We start from the raw sequence: 23,397 nt of genomic DNA, 5'->3' as shown, positions 1-23,397 counted from the left end.
GGATGTGCTGATGATAACCTATCCCCGTGTGTAATCAGCGGTTCCCCTGGCAGCGCCGCAGAGTGAGTCCGTATCCGTGGCACTGTAAACGCTGTGTGAGTGAGTCACTGAGGCTGGCCAGGCTTCTTTGTGTTCAAGAGTGACTACCTATTACAGAAAAATACAGAGCTACTCAACCACACTCCACAGTTTAACAGGATGCTTCCCGTAACATACACATTACCTGTGAAAGAGGTGGTTTAAGCACAACTGAACGCTACATTTGGCCAACTCTCACTGATTCCGTCATACGCATGTCATCGAAATAATCAAACTACACGTGAAAGCTCTACCAGTGAGGTTAAAGGAAGTGTAGCACTTATTTCTCAATGCATATAATAGTAACATAGAATACCAAGAAAACATTCCCAAATTACAAACTCTTAAATCAATTGTTTTAATACAAAGTTGTTCAAAAAGTTTGTGTGAGGTTTTTTGCCAAATCAGCTCTAACTTTGGGAAAAATCCCACGATGAATGACAAAAGTTAAAAAAAAAGTGGGATATGAGAATATGAAGCTAGAATTTCCATGGCTATCAACAATGGAATTAGGGCTTCAGCAAGAAGTTCCTTCTTAAAGTGGATGCTGTCCCTACCATTACTGTGGCTTCTAAAGCATGTCAAACAGCCAGCAGCACCAGCAGAGACCGAGCATTATCATGGGCTTAAGAGAGCATGGAACTCAATCGGGTAAGTGAAAGAGCTAGCTTGGTATCTCTATGCTAACAGTAGCTAGCTATAACATATTTAGCGCACGTCTTCATCTAAATGCCGCTGATAAAACGAACCAAATGTAAACATGTCTACCAGCTGTTGGTAGCTAACTGCTGATGCTGTCATACTATAGATAGGCTTGTACTATGGGAAAGAGTAGTTTTGTCCACAAAGGAGTTCACCGTTACTGTTTAGGGCAAGTTTTTAAGGTGTTTGTGGGGGCTACTGCCGAGTGTGAGCTAAACTGAAATGCTTGAATGAATTTGTGGCTACTTCTTTCTAGCTAGCAAAATAAGTGAGCTTGATTTTGTTTGTGTACTGCCATTTGTCGGTAACATGGCTACGTTTATCACTGGTATGGGTTGGTAAATAACCTAAACCTAGCCAGCTAGACGACAAGCTAAAACCGGGGAGAGCGTTTTCTCAGTAAGCTGAGAATAAGTAGACATGCTAATGTATAATGTGGCTGCCTGGAGCAATGGTACATGCCAAATGTCAGGTAATGCAGGGCTGATCTTCCTAGATAGAAATCCCATAAAATGACATCTGGATAAACAATTACTCTGTCTGACACACCCTTAAAATGTGATATATGCCTCAGGACTACCTGGCCTGATGACTTCCTGGCTGTCCCCAGTCCACCTGGGCGTGCTGCTGCTACAGTTTCAACTGTTCTGCCTGCGGCTATGGAACCCTGACCTGTTCACTGGACGTGCTACCTTGTCCCGGACCTGCTGTTAAACGACTCTCTCGCTCTACCACACCTACTGTCTCGACATCTGAATGCTTGGCTATGAAAAGACAACTGACATTTACTCTTGAGGTACTGACCTGTTGCACCCTTGACAACCACTGTGATTATTATTTGACCCTACTGGTCATCTTGAAGAACAATCTGGCCTTAATGGCCATATACTCTTATAATCTCCACCTGGTACAGCCAGAAGAGGACTGGCCACCCATCAGAGCTTGGTTCCTCTCTAGGTTCCTGCCTTTCAAGGGAGTTTTTCTTAGCCACAGTGCTTCTACATCTGCATTGCTTACCGTTTGGGGGTTTTAGGCTGGGTTTCTGTATAGCACTTCTTGACATCTTCTGATGTAAAAAGGGCTTTTTTAAAATACATTTGATTGATATATCAAGATCAATGAATAAATGCAATAAATATACTGCGTAGTAGAGGAAAGCAGTGGATGACAGAGACAGTAGTTCAAGGTGGCATGGAGAAGAGACAGCTAGTTGCTTCCTGAATCCTGATGATCTAGTGCTGAACTGAAGGAGTGCTGGAAACTGACTGTGGAGGTTTTGGGTCGTCCTTCCCTGTCTGGTCTGGCACCATGGCTAGCAGTGAGGGTTGAGACAAGGGCAAAAGGATGAGCGAGGTGATTAAGAGGTCTGGGTAATCTTTGGGTCTGACTGGAGCTGAAGGTGTGTGAGGGCTTTGGGAGCACTGCCTCTCTCCCAGGTTGCTCAGAGAATAGCAACTGTGTACAGTGCCCAACAAGGTTATATCCTAAGGCCCTTTCATTTCACATCTCGAAGAATGACAGCTGTTCCTATTCAAGATTTAAACTAAACAAAAATGAAAACGCAACATGCAACAATTTCTAAGATTTTACTGAGTTACAGATCGTAAGGAAATCAGTCGATTGAAAAAAAATAATTAAGCCCTATCCTATGGTTTACACATGACTGGGAATACAGATGTGTATCTGTTGGTCACAGATACCTTAAAAAAAAGGATAGGGGCGTGGATCAGAAAACTAGTCAGTATCTGTTGTGACCATTTGCCTCGTGCAGCGCAACACATAATCGCATAGAGATGATCAAGCTGTTGATTGTGGCCTGTGGAATGTTGTCTCACTCCTCAATGGCTGTGTGGTTCAATGGCTGTGTGAATTTGCTGGATATTGGCGGGAACTGGAACACACTGTCGTACGTGTCAATCCAGAGCATCCCAAATATGCTCAATGGGTGACATGTCTGTTGAGTATGCAGGCCATGGAAGAACTGGGACATTTTCATCTTTCAGGAATTGTGTGCAGATCCTCGCGACATGGGGCCGTGCATTATCATGCTGAAACATTAGGTGATGGCGGCGGATGAATAGCACGACAATGGGCCTCAGGATCTTGCCACGGTATACACGTTCCTTCAGATTGCTATTGATAAAATAAAATTGTGTTTGTTGTCCGTAGCTTATGTCTGCCCATACCATAACCCTCCGCCACCATGGGGCACTCTGTTCACATCATTGACATCAGCAAACTGCTCGCACACACAGTCTGCTATCTGCCTGGTACAGTTGAAACTGGGATTAATCTGTGAAGAGTACACTTCTCCAGTGTGCCAGTGGCCATCGAAGGTGAGCATTTTCCCACTGAAGTCGGTGACAACAGTCAAACTGCAATCAGGTCAAGACCCCGGTAAGGATGACGAGCTTCCATAAGACGTATGGCCAAATTCTCTGAAACGACGTTGAAGGCAGGTTATGGTTGAGAAATGAACATTCAATTCTCTGGCAACTGCTCTGGTGGACAATCCTGCAGTCAGCTGGCCAATTGCACGCTCCCTCAAAACTTGAGACATTGTGTTGTGTGACAAAACTGCACATTTTAGAGTGGCCTTTAATTGTGCCCAGCACAAGGTGCACCGGTGTAATGATCATTCTGTTTAATCTGCTTCTTGATATGCCACACTTGTCATGTGGATGGATTATCTTGGTGAAGGAGAAATGCTCACTAATAGTGATGTAAACAAATTCGTGCACAACATTGTATAGAAATAAGCTTTTTGTGAGTATGGAAAGTTGTTTTGATAACCAAGCCATGAGCAAAATCAGTCCTTTTTCTAAATGTATATTTATTTATTATTTTGCATTTGACCCACTTTTTATCCCCAATTTCAGTCTTGTCTCATCGCTGCAACTCCCCAACGGGCTCAGGAGAAGAAAAGGTGGAGTCATTTGTCCTCCGAAACATGACCTGTCTAACTGCGCTCCTTAACACCCGCCAGTTTAACCTGGAAGCCAGCCGCGGAGGAGGAAACACCGTTCAACTGGCGACTGGGGTCAGCGTGCAGGCACCCGGCCCACCACAGTGAGTCGCTATGGGTGCGTTGAGCCAAGTAAAGCCTCCCCCCCGGCCAAACCCGGATGACACTGGGCCAATTATGCGCCGTCCTATGGGACTCCCTTCAACGGCCGGTTGTGGGAATGAACCCGGGTCTGTAGCAACACCTCACAGCAATGCAGTTCCTTAGACCTCTGCGCCACTCGTGAGGCCCCAGTACTTTTTCTTCTTCGTTCAAACCCTGATTACAATTGAAGTTCATGTTTTAAATGACCACTTTCGCTCCTTTGTAGAAGCATTCTATCCAGGATAAAGATTCAAATCAAACTGTATTGTTGCATACACATATTTAGCAGAGGTTATTGCAGGTGTAGTGGAATGCTCCAACAGTGTACTAATTTCTAACAATACACAGAACAGACAAATCTAAAAAGTAAAATAATGGAAATAAGAAATGTAGAAATATTAGGACAAACAATGTCGGAGTCCGGAGTATAAAATCCGGTCTCCGGAGTAGAAAATCTCCCAATGTTGCTTGATGAAACTTCTATGTTAGGGACAGGGTGCTTAATTGTTTCACCGTGACAAAACAAAATTGTTTTCTGGTATACCATTTTCACACTATTGTACTAACACAAACTGTTCTGTGCTGGTCTGGATATTTTCTTCACATTGTCCATTTCAGCAACTATGGAGGATGCGTAAATAGGCTAGCACCGTACAGCTAGTCTCAGCTCGGTTTTACTCAGTAGCGTGAAAAGGCTGTTAGTGTAAGGAGCCCACTCACCATATTTGAGATCTCCGGATAGGCTGCCTCTACCAGGATGCCCCTGTTGGTGGAGACGTAGTCCACCAGCTCGTTGAGCGTGGCCCGCTTGATCTCCTTGCTCTTCAGGTCGGTGACAGAGTCCATGAAGTCAAACAGCATGCAGCACTGCTGGAGCTTCTGGGTGAACAGCTCCTGCTGCTCTGTGGAGGGTGCATCTGGAACCAGAGATGACATGGAAACAACTTTTAGTCCACATTGTCATTTAGCCTTAAGACTCCTAAATGGGGCGACTGTACAACCATTGCACGGTATCGATGTCAACTAAAGCTTGCCTGGTTTGTAGCCTAAACAACATTACCCACAAACTGCAGGTAACTGTTGCCAAGGCAGCCCAACTGAATGTAACTTAGGAAAAGACCCGTCACAATGAGAAAAGTACAAAACTTTATGAAAATTCATGGGCAGATTGGATGTCAAAACTGACTGAAACAGAGCCAAACTATACAGTATACAGAGGGCTCAATTCACATCCTCAGTGCAAGGCCCAAACAGACATTTGCTGAATGACAAGTTTACAGGTACTTGGCTTATGTGTATAGTCACACTGATACAATAGGTGCAGTTGAGAGTAATCCTAATGGAACATTTTAGTAGGTTTTTAGTAAACACTCCATACAACGCATACTGTACCTCAAATCATAATAGGCCAAATGCTTACACAGCCTGTGAAAACAGATGTGAGGACTATAATTTACAATAAACACAGGCAAGGATCCAGATACGATTTTAAAAATCACAATTTCAAATCAAATTTTATTTGTCACATGCACTGAATACAACAGGTGTAGGTAGACATTACAGTGAAATGCTTACTTACAAGCCCTTAACCTTGGTAGTTGGAGGTAGTCAGTGTTGTTCCAATCAACGGGCATTTGACATAAAACTCAATAGAGCCAGCCCAGTCACTCTAGCTTTTATCATAAAGCCATTTATGGATTAGACAGTGAGTGTGTGCAGGGTTATTAGAGCTGTCAAACCTGATCCCTGCCAGGCTACAAACAGCACTTATTGCAGCCACCCAGAAACGACGTGACAGAACAGTATATATAGTACAGCAGTGTTGGGCTAGCCTAGCCTAGCAGAGGGTTATGGCTCTTAACTGATACGGTATCAGGATGAAGAAGCCTTGAAAAAGAATGATAGGCATTGTACCAGAGACACTTTTGAGGAGATGGGAAACTCGTATTAATGCCCATTGTGTACATTGTCCATGCGTCGTCAATGAGCCATGCGGAGCATTCCCGGCGATTCTGGGACAAGGACAGCTCTCCTTCAAGGAGTGGAACGAAGTCAATTGTGCACTAGCTCAAAAACCCAACATTAGCATGCATTTAGTGAACAGGAAGTACAAAATTACAAATATTTTCTGAGGTGAGATAATTAACTTGTTCTCTAATATTGTATAGCTTTGGAATAGTGACACTTAAATTTGTGAAGGGATTGCGTGATGATTAGTTTAGCAACTGTGTAACAGCATTACAACGTGAACGCGATTGGTCGACAGTCTGCTGGGTTGGGTGTTATACATTCATTGCCAAATGGGATTCCTATCTCATTCTTTCCTTAATATCTCTGGTAGTACCATCCCCGACTGACTGACCACCATCTAAAAATCAGGGCTACCTAAAGCTCCAACTCTCTCCTGGACACATACAGTATTTCGACTCAGGGAAGAATGTGTGGTTGTTCTATGCTGTAATACAGTAATGAAATGTCCATAGTGTTTGTGGTTCAATGCTGTAATACAATAATGAATAGTGACTAGAGCCCAAGTTAATCTTGTTTTTTGTCCGATACAGATTTCTTTGGGGACAAAACTTGCAGATACCGATATATCTGTGATATACTGTTTTACAGCGGGGAAATTAAAGTGTAATTTTTCCAGTGAATTTTCAGAATTTGCCATCCAAGAGAGAAATTGTTCAATAACTATGCTTCAAATGTTGATTTAATACATTGTGACAATGATATCATGAGAATGTCCGCAAGTGTTCAGATAAGCATGAGATGTGTAATAAATAGGATGAATAAACATATTGGTTGAATTATCGTCCCATACCGATATAGCGGTAAAAGGCCAATATCGGCCTATAATATCGGTGAATTGATATATTGGTTGGGCTCTAATAGAGAGGGCCATGTTGACAACATCCTAACTCACTTAGAGGCCTCAGTTAGTGACGGGCTTGCTGAACCACATAATGTGCAGTATGTTTGGTCAGAGAGCACTCAAACTTTGTTGTGGATGATGGGCTCGAGAACAGAGCGAGAGGAAGAGAGGCATTGCTGAACAGGATATGCTTGTCATAATGGAAACTGCCTTTCGTCTGGAAGGTCTTTCCTTTTCCCACCCATTAAGCAACATTTTTATTTTTTCCCTTTCTTTCAGATGGCCACTAAGCTACTGTATCATTATTTTCCTTACATGTGGAAATGTTATTGTATCAAAACTGACAAAGTAAAATCACTTCACTGTGGCAACTGACCCCGGGATATTTTATGACCTATAATTCCCTATCACGTGAGTTCAAAGAACACTCAAACTCAAATCAAAAAGTTTATTGGTCGCGTACAGTTTTGCAGATGTTATCGCAGGTGCAGTGAAATGCTATCTCTAGTAGATAGTGCCCTCCTGAATTATTGGCACCCGAGGTAAATATGAACAAAAAAGATGCCAAGACAACAGGTCTGAGTCATCTCCTATACATGTTTGATGAGGTGGGCAGCAACACTCCAGAACCTTCAGTCCTTGGTCCTCACTTTAGGACTCTCCTATTCAGCTCACCGCATAGGTTTTCAAATGGTGTTTCGGTCAGGGGACTGGGATGGCCATTGCGAAACGTCTATGGTCAGCGAACCATTTGTGTAGATTTGGAGGTATGCTTTGGATCGTTGTCCTGCAGGAAGATCCAACGACGACCCAGTTTTAGCCTACTGGCAGAGGCAGACAGGTTTTTGACCTAAAATCTCCTGGTACTTGGAGTCCATGATGCCATGTATCCTAACAAGGGTCCCAGGGCCTTTGGATGTATAACAGGCTCACAACATCACAGATCCACCACCATACTTCATCCACAGTGGGAATTAGGATCTTTTCTGCATGACCATGCTTCTTTTTTACACCAAACCCAACTCTAGTGTTTGATGCAAAAAAACGACATTTTAGTCTCATCAGACCATAGAACCTGGTTCCAATCAAAGTTCCAATGACATTTAGCAAACTCCAAGCGCTTATGTTTGTGGTTTGGTGATAGCAGAGGCTTTCTTCTGGCAACCCTTTCAAATAACTTGGTCATGGCACCTAATTGTAGTTTGAGACTTGGTGACCCCAAGATGTAACCTACTTCTGCAATTCTCCAACTGTGATCCCAATCACATTTTGCCACTTGAACCATCCTTCTCACTGTCCGTGGGGGCAAAATACACTTGCGTCCTCTTCCAGGCAGGTTCATTACAGCTCCAGTTTTACATTTCTTAATTACTGCCCTAATAGTGGAGATGGGTATTTTCAGGCGTGTAGCTACCTTTTTAATAGCCATTGCCCGATTTGTGAAGGTCAGCAACCTTTTGTCTCATTTAATTTGTATGTTCTCTATCCTTTCCCATGTTGAAGGATGACAAAGAGAGTTTAGCCTGTGTGTACCACCTCATATTTATACCCCAGTGAAACAGGATGTCATGGAGTTCCCAAAGACTCAGATTAACTTTAAAATTAACAGATCATAAAAAAAATAATATACATCAATTTGATTTTGTTCATAAGAATTTTTAGGGGTGCCAATAACTGGCATGCATGTTTTTGAATAAAATACTTTCTTGATAGAATTGTTCAACAAAAAAAATGTGTTTAACTCAATTAAAGGTTAGATTCATATGATATGTTGAGTAAGATTAAGCTGACAAACAATGATTACAGTTTTTTACGGCCTTTTTTGTATTTACCTAGGGTGCCAATAATTCAGGAGGACACTGTAGAAACAAGTGGGTTGGCATTTGACTTTTACCAGCACAGGTTAGGCAACAAAGTCAATAAAGCAATCTCAGGCACTAACAAAGCAAAAAATAATACTTACATCTAGGCCTATAGCTGCTCTCTTATGACAAAAACAGGCGAGTGTTTTAGCTCAAACAAGCAGTGTTTACCTTTAAAACTGTTCTGTTGTCATTTTAATAAAGGCATTTTTTTTTTTTAAATGCCTGATGTTTCACGAGGCCTGAAAATTAAGAAAGGCACATAACTAGGGTCCTGAGTTTTGTGCAGTCAAGTGACATGCCTGGATTTTGACTTGTATGCAGAAAGTGAGCAGCATAGTTGGTACATTTCCGCAACAACTAAGAGCGTTGAAGTGTGAGGCTCAACTTCTCCGCTGTTTTGGTGCTTTGGCTACCACACTGCACAGATACAGTGCGACTGCGTGAGAGCAAAGTTCTTGCATCTCAATATCTGCTCGTGGCAACGTCATTTCACTGAGTCTACCTTTAAAGCTTTTTTGTCAAACGGTCTCCTTTTGTTTTTATGTCAGATGGTCCAGCACCATCCTCAGACAGTTGTTTTCATTTTTGATGTAATTCTTATTTCTGGCTTAAAACACAGGATAAAATCTTGCTATGTCACATGATTGCACAAAACACAAGGCCTTAGCCATAACATGTACCTGTGTGAAAGGCCTTGCCAACTCCACTATGCCAACGGCTCGTTAAACATTAACTATGCTGGCTGCGGTGACGCACAAGATCTACAGGGCAATTTCCTTTAATTTCTGATGCTCACACGGGAGATATGACATCTTTAATCCTCCTGTTCACAGGGGAAAGTCTTGCTTTCTTGACTTTGACACTTCCTGAGCTTTCGCTAAAATCACAGAAAAAAAAACAAAGGCTGGTGCCCACAACCCTTTCCCACGAGTCGGGTTGTGACAAATAGCTCTTATAAGACCAGGGCTCAAATATTATTTCAATAATTTTGGTCTTTATTTAGCCAACTTACATACACAACTTTATTTGATCATCGAAAATTGGGATTAACTAGCTTGAAAGGATGCTCATAATTCTGCAATTCTGTTGTATTGGAGAGTCTCAGTCTTAAATAATTTTCCATACACAGTCTGTGCCTGTATTTAGTGTTCATGCTAGTGAGGGCAGAGAATCCACTCTCACATAGGTACGTGGTTGCAAAGGGCACCAATGTCTTAACAGCGCGATTTGCCAAGGCAAGAAACTCTGCGTGCAGCCCTATCCAGAAATCTGTCAGTGGCTTCTGATTAAATTAAATTCACACAGAACTGCTTGTTGCAATTTCAATGAGGTTTTCTTGCTCAGATATCGGTAAGTGGACTGGAGGCAGGGCATGAAAGGGATAACGAATACAGTTATTTGTCATCCGTTTCAGGGAAAGTTGCGCACCCAACTCACTCAGGTGCTTCGCTATATCACATTTGACATGGTCCGTACGCTTGAGTTCATTTGCACACCAAAAAAAATCATACAATGCTGGAAAGACCTGTGTGTTGTCCTTGTTAATGCAGACAGAACTTCTTAACTTCTTTAGGACTGGGGGGCAGTATTGAGTATCTTGGATAAAAAGGTGCCCAGAGTAAACTGCCTGCTAAAAGCTAGAATATGCATATAGTAAGTAGATTTAGATAGAAAACACTCTGACGTTTCTAAAACTATTTGAATGATGTCTGAGTATAACAGAACTCATGACATGCAAAAACCTGAGAAAAAAATCCAACCAGGAAGTGGGAAATCTGAGGTTTGTAATTTTTCAAGTCATTGCCTATTGAATATACAGTGTCTATGGGGTCATATTGCACTTCCTAATGCTTCCACTAGATGTCAACAGTCTTTAGAACCTTGTTTGAGGGTTCTACTATGAAGGAGGAGGGAATGAGAGCTGTTTCAACCAGGTGTCTGGCAGAGTGCCATGAGCTCAGTCTCTCACGCTCTCGTGAGAGTTAGCTGCGTTCCATTGCATTTCTGAAGACAAAGGAATTATCCGGTTGGAACATTATTGAAGATTTATGTTAAAAACATCCTAAAGATTGATTATATACATCATTTGACATGTTTCTACGAACTGTAACGGAACCTTTTGACTTTGTCTGGACCTAGTGCTCGCGCCTTTGGATTACTGGGCTAAACGCACAAACAAAAAGCAGGTATTTGGACATAAATTATGAACTTTGTTTTGTTCGATAAACATTTATTGTGGAACTGGGATTCCTGGGAGTGCATTCTGATGAAGATCAAAGGTAAGTGAATATTTATAATGCTATTTCTGACTTCTGTTGACTCCACAAATGGCAGATATCTGTATGGCTTGTTTATGTGTCTGAGCGCTGTACTCAGATTATTGCATGGTGTGCTTTTTCCGTTAAGTTTTTTTTAAATCTGACACAGTGGTTGCATTATGGAGAAGTGGATCTAAAATTCCATGCATAACACGTGTCTTTTAGCAATGTTTATTATGAGTATTTCTGTAAATTGATGTGGCTCTTTGCAAAATCACTGGATGTTTTGGAACTACTGAACATAACGCGCCAATGTAAACTGAGATTTTTGGATATAAATATGAACTTTATCGAACAAAACATACATGTATTGTGTAACATGAAGTCCTTTGAGTGTCATCTGATGAAGATCATCAAAGGTTAGTGATTCATTTTCTCTCTATTTCTGCTTTTTTGTGACTCCTCTCTTTGGCTGGAAAATGGCTGTGTTTTTCTGCGACGAGGTGCTGACCTAACATAATCGTTTGGTGGGCTTTCGTCGTGAAGCCTTTTGAAATCGGACACTGTGGCTGGATTTACAAGTTTATTTTTAAAATGGTGTAAAATGGTGTTTGAGGAATTTTAATTATGGGATTTCTGTTGTTTTGAATTTGGTGCCCTGCAATTTCACTGGCTGTTGGCGAGGTGGGACGCTACCGTCCCACATATCCCAGAGGTTAAATCATAGCCCCAATTTTGTCCCGCACATTGAATATAGTTGCAGAGAGTCCCTGTAATCCTAGATTCAGATAATTCAGGCAGAAAAAAACATCACCCAGATCGGCCAGTCGCGTCAATACTTTGCCCCTTCATAATCAGCGCACTTCTGTATGTTGTAAAAGCGTTACATGGTCACTACCCATATCATTGCATAGCGCAGAAAATACACGAGTTCAGGGGCCTTGCTTTAACAAAGTTAGACATTTTCACTGTCGTGTCCAAAACGTCTTTCAAACTGTCAGGCATTCCCTTGGAATGCAAGAGCCTCTCGTGGATGCTGCAGTGTACCCAAGTGGCGTCGGGAGCAACTGCTTGCACCCATGTCACCACTCCACTATGTCTCCCTGTCATGGCTTTCGCGCCATCAGTACAGATACCAACACATCTTGACCACCAAAGTCCATTTGATGTCACAAAGCTGTCCAGTACTTTAAAATATCCTCTCCCGTTGTCCTGGTTTCAGAAGAGGATGTCTTCCTTAATCGACCCCCCATAAAAGCAACGGACATATACCAGGAGCTGTGCCAGGCTCGCCACATCAGTTTACTCATCCAGCTGTAAAGCATAGAATTCACTGGCTTGTATGCGAAGCAGTAATTGTTTCAAAACGATTCCTGCCATGTCACTGATGTGTCGTGAAATGCATTGTCTGTACAGTTATTTTTGTCCTTTTCCCCCAGCATTGTCCCAGCCATATCCGCGGCAGCAGGAAGAATTAAGTCCTCCACAATAGTATGGGCCTACCTGTCCTAGCTATTCGGTAGCTCACCATATAAGATGCTTCTAGCCACTTCTTATTAATAGTATCTGTTGCTTTTATACATGTCTTACTACTCAAAACGAGTCTTAATTCTCACTCAAAAAACCTCTGTGGCTTGTTTTCCAAATGTTTGGTTTCTAAATGTCTGCGCAAGAGTGAAGGTTTCAACGCGTTGTGAGATATATACAAAAGTACTATAACACACTGTGGCTGAGGAAAGGCATTACTCCCAATATAAGTGAACCCCAAATCAATGCAGTTCTCATCATATTTGTGCCTCTTATGGTCCAACGTCCCTGTCTGTTGTTCGGCGCTTTCCCGGGTAAGTGGGCAGTAGCTCTTTGGCTGCATCAGATTCACAACTGTCAGTGTCCATGCTAGCTGGGCTAACAACAAATGTAGAATTACTGATGCTAGCATTGGATGTGCTCGTTGAAGCAGAACAACTTGCGTTGTGCAGGTGTTGTACTGCTGGTAGTAGCAGTACTATCAGTAGAGCTGGTATGTGTCTCCATGGATGCAGGCCTTACTTTTTTTTTTAAAAGAAGCCCAAACAGAAAGAATGAACAAACGAGTGTTAACACTTACGTTAATCTTTTTGGTTAGAACCTTTTTCGGAGAGACAGATCTTCCAAAAGGTAGTGGAGTGGCAATCTTTACCAAGGAACACCTTCAGTGCTCGGTTGTCTCCACCAAGTCTGTGGATTTGCTGGTTTTAAGCATTACACTTTCAAATAGCTCTTTGACTGTTGCTGGGTGTTATCGTCCACCATCAGCACCAGCTTGTGCCCTACCTGCCCAAAACTCTCTCCTGGACCCTTAAACTAAATCTGAATTTGTCCTGCTAGGTGACCTAAACTGGGACATGCTAAACCACCTGACCAAGTCCTAAAACAATAAATCCTTCTCAGATCATTATCAATCCCACAAGGTAGGACTCCAGACATGCAGAAAAGGCTACTCGCCTAATCCTCACAAATAATCCTGGTAGGCATCAGTTTTCTGTAATGACCTTAGTGATCACCGTTTTACAGACTGTGTTCGTTTGGGCTGCTCAGTTAAATGTCCGGTCCTGATGTCACAGACGCTTGCTGGAAAACTTTAATGAGCAAGCCTTCCTTCATGACCTGGCCTCTGTAAATTGGTATACCCTCTTGGACCTTAAAAAACATATTTTCAGTGGTATTGTTAACAAACACACCCCCATAAAGAACATTTGAATTTAAAAAACAGGTTCAGCCTCTGGTTCAACTGTGATCTGGCAGAGTTACTCCACCTCAAGAAGTAAGCATTTCACTGTAAGATCTACAGCGGTTGCATTCGGTGCATGTGAAAAATAAAAATGTATTTGATTTGATCAAGAACACCATTTGGCGAAAGGCTCACCACACAAATACTCAGGCTGACTGGCTGTCGTTTAGGCAAATGAGAAATAAGTGTGCACTCAGGCTATCCGGAAGGCCAAAGTTAGTTACATTAATTTAAGGAGCAGTTCTCTCTCTGTAGGTCTAACCCCAAGAAGTTCTGGAAAACGGTTAAAGACCTGGAGAATAAACCCTCCTCCTCACGGCTACCCATGTCCCTTAATGTTGATGATGTGGTTGTTACTGACCATGAGCACATGGCTGAGCTCTTTAAAATCACCACCTCATTAAGTCAGGATTCCCATTTGACTCAGCCATGCCTTGTTGGGAAATGTTGGATGGGCAACATCTCCCAGCCCTTCTAATGCGACTAACCCCGATGCTCCTCCCTTTCCCCCCCTGCCCCGCTACACAGTTTCTCCCTGCACGCGGTCACAGTCTGAGGTGCTTAAGGAGCTCCTTAAATTTGACCCTCAAAAAACATCTGGGTTAGATCCTTTCTTCTTTAAGGTTGCAACCCCTATCATCGCAGAGCCTCTCTCCTCTCTGGGGAGGTTTCCATTGCTTGGAAGGCAGCCACGGTGCATCCTTTATTTAAAAGGGGGAGATCAAGCTGATCCTAACTGTTATAGGCCTATTTCTAATTTGCCCTGTTTATTAAAAGTGTTGGAAAAACTTGTCAATAATCAACTGACTGAGTTTCTTTATGTCTGTCTATGGTATTCTCTCTGGTACGCAATCTGGTTTCCGAATAGGTAATGGATGTGTCACTGCAACCTTAAAAAAGGTCCTAAATTATGTCACCATTGCCCTTGATTCTAAGCAAGGTGCTGCTATTTTTATTGACTTGGCTAAAGCTTTTGATACAGCAGACCATTCCATTCTTGTGGGTAGTGTATTGGTGTCTCTGAGGGGTCTTTGGCCTGGTTTTCTAACTACCTCTCTCAAAGAGAGCAATGTATAAAGTCAGAACATCTGCTGTCTCAGTCACTGCCTGTCACCAAGGGAGGACCCCAAGGCTCGATCGTAGGCCCCACGCTCGTCTCAATTTACATCAACAACATAACTCAGGCAGTAGGAAGCTCTCATCCATTTATATGGACAAGCATTTCGCTACACTCGCAATAACATCTGCTAAACACGTGTATGTGACCAATACATTTTTATTTGAGATGATAGTCACACTCAGCTGGCCCCTCCCCAGATTCTCTGTTTAACGCTCTCCAGCAAGGCTTTCTTAGTGTTCAACAAGCTTTCTCTGCCCTTAACCTTGTTCTGAACACCTCAAAAATAAAGTTAGTGTGGTTCAGTAAGAAGAATTCCCCTCTCACCACCGGTGTGATCACTACCGCTAAGGGTTTAGAGCTTCAGGTAGTCACCTCATACAATTACTTGGGATTATGGCTAGACGGTACACTGTCCTTCTCTCAGCACATATCCAAGCTGCAGGCTAAAGCTAAATCTAGCCTTTGTTTCCTCTATCATAATCGCTCCTTTCACCCCAGGTGCCAAAAGAACCCCAATTCAGATGACCATGACCATGCTAGATTACGGAGATGTTATTTATAGATTGCCAGGTAAGGGTGCTCTCGAGCGGCTAGATGTTCTTTATCATTCGGCCATCAGATTTGCCACCAATGCTCCTTATAGGTGCACACATCACTGCACTCTATAAACTGGTCATCTCTGTATACCCGATGCAAGATCCAGTTTATAAAACCTTCTAAAGCCTTACTCCCCCCTATCTGAGATACCTACTGCAGCCCTCATCCTCCACATGTTCTGTCAGTCACAATTCTGCTAAAGGTCCCCAAAGCACACACATCCCTGGGTCATTCCTTTTTTCAGTTTGCTGCAGTTAGCGACTGGAACGAGCTGCAAATATCCATCCATCTCTACAATCAAAGACTCAATCATGGACACTTACTGACACTTGTGGCTGCTTCGCATGATGTGTTGTAGTCTCCACCTTTTTGCTCTTTGTGGTGTTGTCTGCGCCCAACAATGTTTGTACCATGTTGTGCTGCTGCCATGTTGTTTTAGGTCTCTCTTTATGTAGTGTTGTGGTGTCTCGTCGTGATGTGTTTTTTTTGTCCTATATATTTTTTTTTATCCCGTCCCCACAGGAGGCCTTTTGCCTCTTCGTAGGTCGTCATTGTAAATAAGAATTTGTTCTTAAAGGACTTGCCTAGTTAAAGGTTAAATAAATAAAATACATATGTTTGAATAAAACAATTTCAAACCATGCTTACATTTGAATATGCTCACGCCTCTCTTTTGGTGGGAACACACAGGTACAGATTTCTTAAATGAAAATCACTTGGAGCTGATTTCCTGGTGTTTTTACAGTCCTATGTCTAACAAAAAAAAGAACCTTTTTTTTTTGCTCATAAAACTTGTGGGGCCAAATGAGACCACCCGCGGCCTGCCAGGTGGGGAACCCTGCATTAGGGTCTAAAAGCAACCTTCTCTATGAAGCCAGGCGAATTCCAGCATGTGTTATTTCATAATTAGCGTGGCCTTACTGTAAGGGCCTAGATGGATTCCCATGTACGTTACAAAGCTCTGTCTGTACTGTACACAGCAAACTAGGCAAAGCGTTTCACACAACCCCATTAGCTCTTCCTGGGGTCCAGCAAATAAGGAAGTGGGATTGGTTCACACAACAGATTTCACAACACACTAAGTGTGTGCCCTCAGTTCCTTACTCTACTACCACATATCTACAACACAAAATCCATGTGTGTATAGTGCGTATGTTATCGTGCGTTTGTATGTATGTGTCTGTGCCTGTTTGTGTTGCTTCACAGTACCCGTTGTTCCATATGGTGCTTTAAAAAAAAAATCTTGCATGAGTTACATGATGTGGAATAGAGTTCCATGTAGTCATGGCTCTATGTAGTACTGTGCGCCTCCAATAGTCTGTTCTGGACTTGGGGACTGTGAAGAGACCTCTGGTGGCATGTCTTGTGGGGTATGCATGGGTGTCGGAGCTGTGTGCCTGTTGGACCTGCCTTGTTGATAGTGCTGTTAAGAAGGCAGAGCAGAGCTTTATTATGGACAGACTTCTCTCCATTTTAGCTACTGTCATATCAATATGTTTTAACCATGACAGTTTACAATCCAGGGTTACTCCAAGCAGTTTAAACACCGCAACTTGCTCAATTTCCACATTATTCATTACAATATTTAGTTGAGGTTAAGTGAATGATTTGTCCCAAATAAAATGATTTTAGTTTTTGAAATATTTAGCATTAACTTATTCCTTGCCGCCCATTCTGAAACTAACTGCAGCTCTTTGAACACTTAGACATTTCAGTCACTGTAGTAGCTGATGTGTATAGTGTTGAGTAACATGTGTGCAGTGTGTATATTTGTGCGTACATGAACACACACACAAACCTAATTTACATACTGTACAAACATAGTCCTAAACAAACTAACATGAAAACTTGAACACATATTCCATAAAATGTTGGAGGGATAGAGCTGGTACAAGCAAGGAGGGGAGGTTTACCATGACACCGTAGAGAGAGCAAGATGGGGCAGTGGGGGCAGTCTTTCATTGAGAGGTGACACATTTCTGAATTACATCATGACATGGAGGGAATGTACAGGTGGCAGCACCAGAACATTCCACAGGAATTCCCTCCGCGGTTTCGAACCTAGTGAAACTGTGCCCGTGGAAGGACTGACAGGACTCCAACAGGGTCTGGTCGTTTGGCTGTTGCAGTGGAAAGCATCATTAGCAGACATTTAATATTTTCTAAATGTCTTACTTTTTAACTCTGCATTGTTGGGAAAGGGCTTGTATTTAAACATTTCACGGTATGCTTGTGACAAATAACATTTGATTAAATTTAGATCAAAAGCCTTGGGAGACTAAAGTTAGCAGTAAGCATGCATTTGGCTAACTATATGGACTCCGGAAATGGGTAATCTGGAAATATCACGCTATGAGAGAAGCACAGGGAAGGTTAGGCACACCTGGCTTTAGGGCTATTACACACTTCATGCATTTCGGTTTGTCGTGGTTTGCTGAAGGGCTTCAGGTCTCGTCACATAGCAGAAAGAGCAGTTCTCCAATACCCCATAATGTCGTGCTTTTGAGAGAATTGGGTTCTATACTCTGGGAAGTCCTCTGTCTGAAGCCAAACTGGAGCAGGCAGGCAAAGGCTGAGTGGATTGTACCATAATGCATCAGGCGTCATTGTGTTCTGGGTTAGCGAGTCTTACGTAACAGACATTTTTTCGTCCTCTTTTTTCCTGCATACCGTGGATCCTTATCCGCTGCTGCTGCTCGCTCAGACACACAGCTTACATTCCTCCTCTGTGAGCAACAGTAAGAGTCTACTGCAGGCTGTAGCGTAGGGCCTGTCTGAGACTGGAATTCTTTGCTTAGGGCAGGGGAGCTCTGGGTTCCAGCCTTTATGGGATGTGTGAGGTAAGTGCTGTTGCCTGGTGGTTTCCATCCTTAACTTGTAAACAACATCTGATTTAGATCTGTAAGAGTTAGGTGAAGGAGTGCATTCCCTGGCTAATGTGCTGGGGTAAGGCACGCAGTTATATTCAAAACCACAGCCCCCCTGAGCACCTCTGGCATTGTGTGATTTAGGTGCACTTAGAGAAAGAGTGGAAAAGTTCACTACTCCTTGTGAATCTCTAGGAGTGCTGTCTTACTTCTAGTCGCACCGTCCTACCTTGACATGGCCAACAGAGAGACTACCAAGTTAAACATTGTTTTTATTCTTCTCTCCCTTTGATTTGTCCGAACTGGAGCCAGGATTTAGTTTTGACCCTATACATTAGTTACAGTACTCTAGTTATCATCATAACTAGGCTTACTGTGCCTGTGCCATAGCAAATCAATCCTGGTATAGTAGGGGTGTGACAGTCATTGAATTTTGGATTACTAATTAGCCAGCCAAATGATAAAGGTGAAATAAAAAAATGACACTGTCACCTTAAAATACATACATACATAAACTACTGCGTACGTGAGTGGAGTTGAGCAGTTGGATATTCTGCTCCAAGCTCATGTAGCTTACCTGGTGTCCCACGTCCTTTCCAAAACGCTCTGCTAAAAACCGCTCCTCGCTCACAAAAAAACTACAGCTCTAAATTTCCTCCATTCATTAAAACCACAATTTAACCAACACCCATCCATTTTTGTGACTACCTGGACATACCATTTGGTTTTGAAGTATTGAAACAAAACCATATGATTTGAATGAAAGTATTTGAATAAACATGAAAAGGTGAACACACCATTTCATATTAAATACAGCATATAAAACTCTAAATAGATCATGAGCCAAACAGGGAGACTAAGGAACAAAAATGTATTATTTAGGCTATATTATTTCAAAGCTATAGCATACACAAATATTGTGAAGCACCAGGACACCTACACCACCCGATGTCACAGGAAGGCCATAAAGATCATCAAGGACAACAACCACCCGAGCCACTGCCTGTTCACCCCGCTATCATCCAGAAGGCGAGGTCAGTACAGGTGCATCAAAGCTGGGACCGAGAGACTGAAAAACAGCTTCTATCTCAAGGCCATCAGACTGTTAAACAGCCACCACTAACATTGAGTGGCTGCTGCCAACACACTGACTCAACTCCAGCCACTTTAATAATGGAAATTGATGTAAAATATATCACTAGCCACTTTAAACAATGCTACTTAATATAATGTTTACATACCCTACATTATTCATCTCATATGTATACGTATATACTGTACTCTATGTCATCTACTGCATCTTTATGTAATACATGTATCACTAGCCACTTTAAACTATGCCATTTTGTTTACATACTCATCTCATATGTATATACTGTACTCGATACCATCTACTGCATCTTGCCTATGCCGCTCTGTACCATCACTCATTCATATATCTTTATGTACATATTCTTTATCCCTTTACACTTGTGTGTATAAGGTAGTAGTTTTGAAATTGTTAGTTAGATTACTCGTTGGTTATTACTGCATTGTCGAAACTAGAAGCACAAGCATTTCGCTACACTCGCATTAACATCTGCTAACCATGTGTATGTGACAAATACATTTGATTTGCAGCCTTCTGTAACACAAAAAGCTGGTAGGGACATAACGCACTAAGCGTTTAAACATTTCGTTGTATTAAATCATTATAGTCTATAAATTGCGCATATAGACTTACTTAGAATTAAATACAAATTAAACCAAAAATGACCTATTAGTGCCTTTGAATTCATTTTTTAGAAACATGAGTTTGGCCAGTCTGTGGTGCAATGCTCCCTGGAGAGCAAGCCATCTCCAGAGAATATCCTCTCCACACTTGCAGAGCCACTGGGGATGCTAAACACCCTTTTGGCCACTCTTGCCAGGCTGGGCAGAGATGTGTTTTGATTTTTCTATAGGTCAAAACAGAAAGCGCCTTGAACGTGGTAATATGCCAGACCCATTGGGACAAAAATCAATTATGGCCTATTGTATTGATAATAGAACAATAATGAACGAAAGGTTTAAGAGATCAGATTTTTTGTTTATAAATACTTTGCTACAATGACACAGTTATCTACCCACCTCGGTCCTTTCTTTTAGCATGTGCACAGAGTAAAAGTACACCATCATGCTCTCGGAATACATGTATTTTCAGATTCCATGATGATTCTTTAGTTGTGGACACCACATCACCGCAGTCCTCTTGCATTTTATCCTCACCTTTCTAAGTCACCTGGATTTTGCACCTGTGTTTTATCAGTTTCTTAATGAAAATATTTAGCGAACTCCATGACAGTAGCTAAAGGGGCAATAGCTCCTGAAGTGAGCTCTACTGGAGCAGGCGAGAAGACCAACACTCCAGCCTTTGGAAAATCTCGCTCTGTGCTCCAGTCAAATTGGGCACGCTCTGTTCCTCGCACCACTGACATACTCTGGTACAAAACGTTAAGAATACTTTCCTTGTTTTGAGTTGCACATCCCCTTTTGCCCTCAGAACAGCGTCGTTCTTTCCCCCAACACAGATAAGCCTAAACCACGCCCCGTTACTCAGAGGGACGTTCTACTACGCTCCCATTGGCTAGCTAGCGTTGTCTCACTCACAGGCGATCAGCGCAGAGACAGTGGCCTTCCAAGGATGGATGGAAAGTGTAATTTAACAATTAGCTGCCTACCGTAATGCAGGCCTATTATTATCGTGTTTGGTAACATTTGCCCATGTATTTATTTTCAATGAGTTGTAAAAATGTCTCTGAATTCCCTCAATTGAAGGTCAGCTAAGTTTACCTAGGCTACTTAAAGTTACTAGCTCAGTATTTGAAGTTGTTATATTATCATTAGTAGTCTATTATCAGGTAAAAGCATATGCTTATTATTCATAATTTCTCAAATAGTTATTAGCTAATCATTCAGTCGAATATACTATGCTACAGCCATTGAATCTGTATTTGAGTGTTAAGGGACATTAATGGCTAGTTGTGTCCACTACATTATGTTATTATATTTTTCAAAATTGAAATACAAGAGCAAACGTTATTAAATCAGTGACTGGAATTTACGCTTGAAGTTTGCCAAAAGACACCTAAAGACTCTCAGACCATGAGAAACAAGATTCTCTGGTCTGACAAAACCAAGATTGAACTCTTTAGCCTGAATGCCAAGAGTCACGTCTGGAGGAAACCTGGCACCATCCATACAGTGAAGCATGGTGGTGGCAGCATCATGCTGTGGGGATGTTTTTTAGTGGCAGGGACTAGGAGACTAGGGAAAAACAAACAGAGCAAAATAGAGATCATTGATGAAAACCTGCTCCAGAGCGCTCAGGACCTCAGGCTGGGGTGAAGGTTCACCTTCCAACAGGACAATGACCCTAAGCACACAACCAAGACAAGTCTCAATGTCCTTGAGTGGCCCAGCCAGAGTCTGGACTTGAACCCGATCGAACATCTCTGGAGAGACCTAAAAATAGCTGTGCAGTGACACATCCCATCCAACCTGACAGAGCTTGAGAGGATCTGCATAGAAGAATGGGAGAAACTCCCCAAAATACAGGTGTGCAAGCTTGTCACGTCAAACCCAAGACTCAAGGCTGTAATCGCTGCCAAAGGTGCTTCAACAAAGTACTGAGTAAAGGGTCTGAATACTTATGTAAATGTTATATTTTATTTTTTATAAATACGCAAACATTTAAAAAAAAACAAATAACTTTTTGCATTGTCATTATGGGGTATTGTGTGTAGATTGAGGTGAATTTTTTTTTTTAAATCCATTTTAGAATAAGGCTGTAATGTAAGAAAATGTGGAAAACGTCAAGGGGTCTGCATACTTTGAATGCACTGTATATTTATACTCTGGACTCCAACATTGCTCGTCCTAATATTTCTTAATTCCATTATTTTACTTTTTAGATTGTGTGCATTGTTAGATATTACTACATTGTTGGAGCTAGGAACACATGTATTTCGCTACACCCACAATTACATCTGCTAAACATGTGTAAGCGACCAATAAAGTTTGATTTGACAGTAGTGTACATGTTCTCTGTAAGCAATCTAAAAGGAGGAGACCCAGATTGCCTCCAAATAGAAACCTCCCTCCCTGATCGCGATGGAGGGAATCATCTTTAACCTTCTGGGAGCAGCAGAGTTGGCTGAGACTGGAAGATACAGCCTGACATGGAGATAAGTCTCCCCATCCGCAGCTATTTTTGACATCTCTCTCTCTCCCTCTCAAAAAAAAAGATGCTTTGTTGCACACATTCCTAGGAGGGCTTTAGAAGAGAGAAGGGAAATATTTCCACCAGGAGAAACATGATTAAACTAGGCCTATGGCCATAGAGCTGGGGATTAGAATGCTGGTGAAGACAACTGGGCAGAGGTTTGGGGAGATTTAAAGATAAAGCCCTACCATCTTCCTCTTACAGCAAATGGACCACCATGGGTTTTCCTTCAAGATAAATTGTCTACAAGAACAAAGGATATCCTTAATCGCATGTGGGAAAAAGTGAAATCCTCCTTATAAGGTGGAATGAGATTATCCATTAGCAATTGTAATGTCACAATGTTGGCAGTTACCCTGCAATACCGGTTTACTAGCCTATATGCACAACAGATGTACACACATAATAGATGAACAGGTTCACTCCAATTAACTGGTGTTCCCATTGTGACTGATTGGTGAGCACTACATGCAAAAAGCCTTTGTTTTGTAACAGACCTTTGCATAGCTGATGGCATGGAGAGATCGTATTGGCAAATTGATCTTGCTCTGTCTATTGTATTTGTGTGTCGTTTCATTGTATTTGTGTGTCGTTTCATAACCAAACACAGAATGTACTCCGACCTGTTGACAGAGAAAGACAAAGTGAGGTGTGTGTTTGAGAGAAAACATACCGTGATAAGGTAGAGGAGGAGAGTATGGAGAGAGAATGACTGTCTGCTTACATACAGTAAAGTATGGGAGCGTCTGTTTGTTTAACTCTGGAGCGAGAGGCACGTTAAAGACTGTTTTCAGTGATTCAGGTCTGGGAGACAGCCAGCACCTGAGGCTGGAGGAGCCCCAGGATTATAGGCCTTAAGCTCTTTAGTATCTCTCAGTAATGGCAACATGACCTGGACTCACTGTGACAAAAGGAG

The 23,397-nt window shown here is 42.1% G+C and overlaps 1 protein-coding gene across 1 annotated transcript in view; it reads right to left on the bottom strand.

The window, feature by feature from the left end:
- LOC139414985 (protein phosphatase 2, regulatory subunit B', alpha isoform) overlaps window positions 1-23,397 on the bottom strand; it is a 73,787-nt gene that overhangs the window by 25,635 nt on the left and 24,755 nt on the right. The window contains exon 2 of the mRNA XM_071162671.1: window positions 4,610-4,806. Within this exon, the coding sequence (XP_071018772.1) occupies window positions 4,610-4,806 (197 nt within the window). The remainder of the gene's footprint in view (window positions 1-4,609; window positions 4,807-23,397) is intronic.

The sequence above is a fragment of the Oncorhynchus clarkii genome, chromosome 8 (genome assembly GCF_045791955.1).
Source record: "Oncorhynchus clarkii lewisi isolate Uvic-CL-2024 chromosome 8, UVic_Ocla_1.0, whole genome shotgun sequence".
NCBI lineage: Eukaryota > Metazoa > Chordata > Actinopteri > Salmoniformes > Salmonidae > Oncorhynchus > Oncorhynchus clarkii.
The sequence above is the reverse complement of the archived record's forward strand: the minus strand, read 5'-3'. Positions and strand labels throughout refer to the sequence as shown.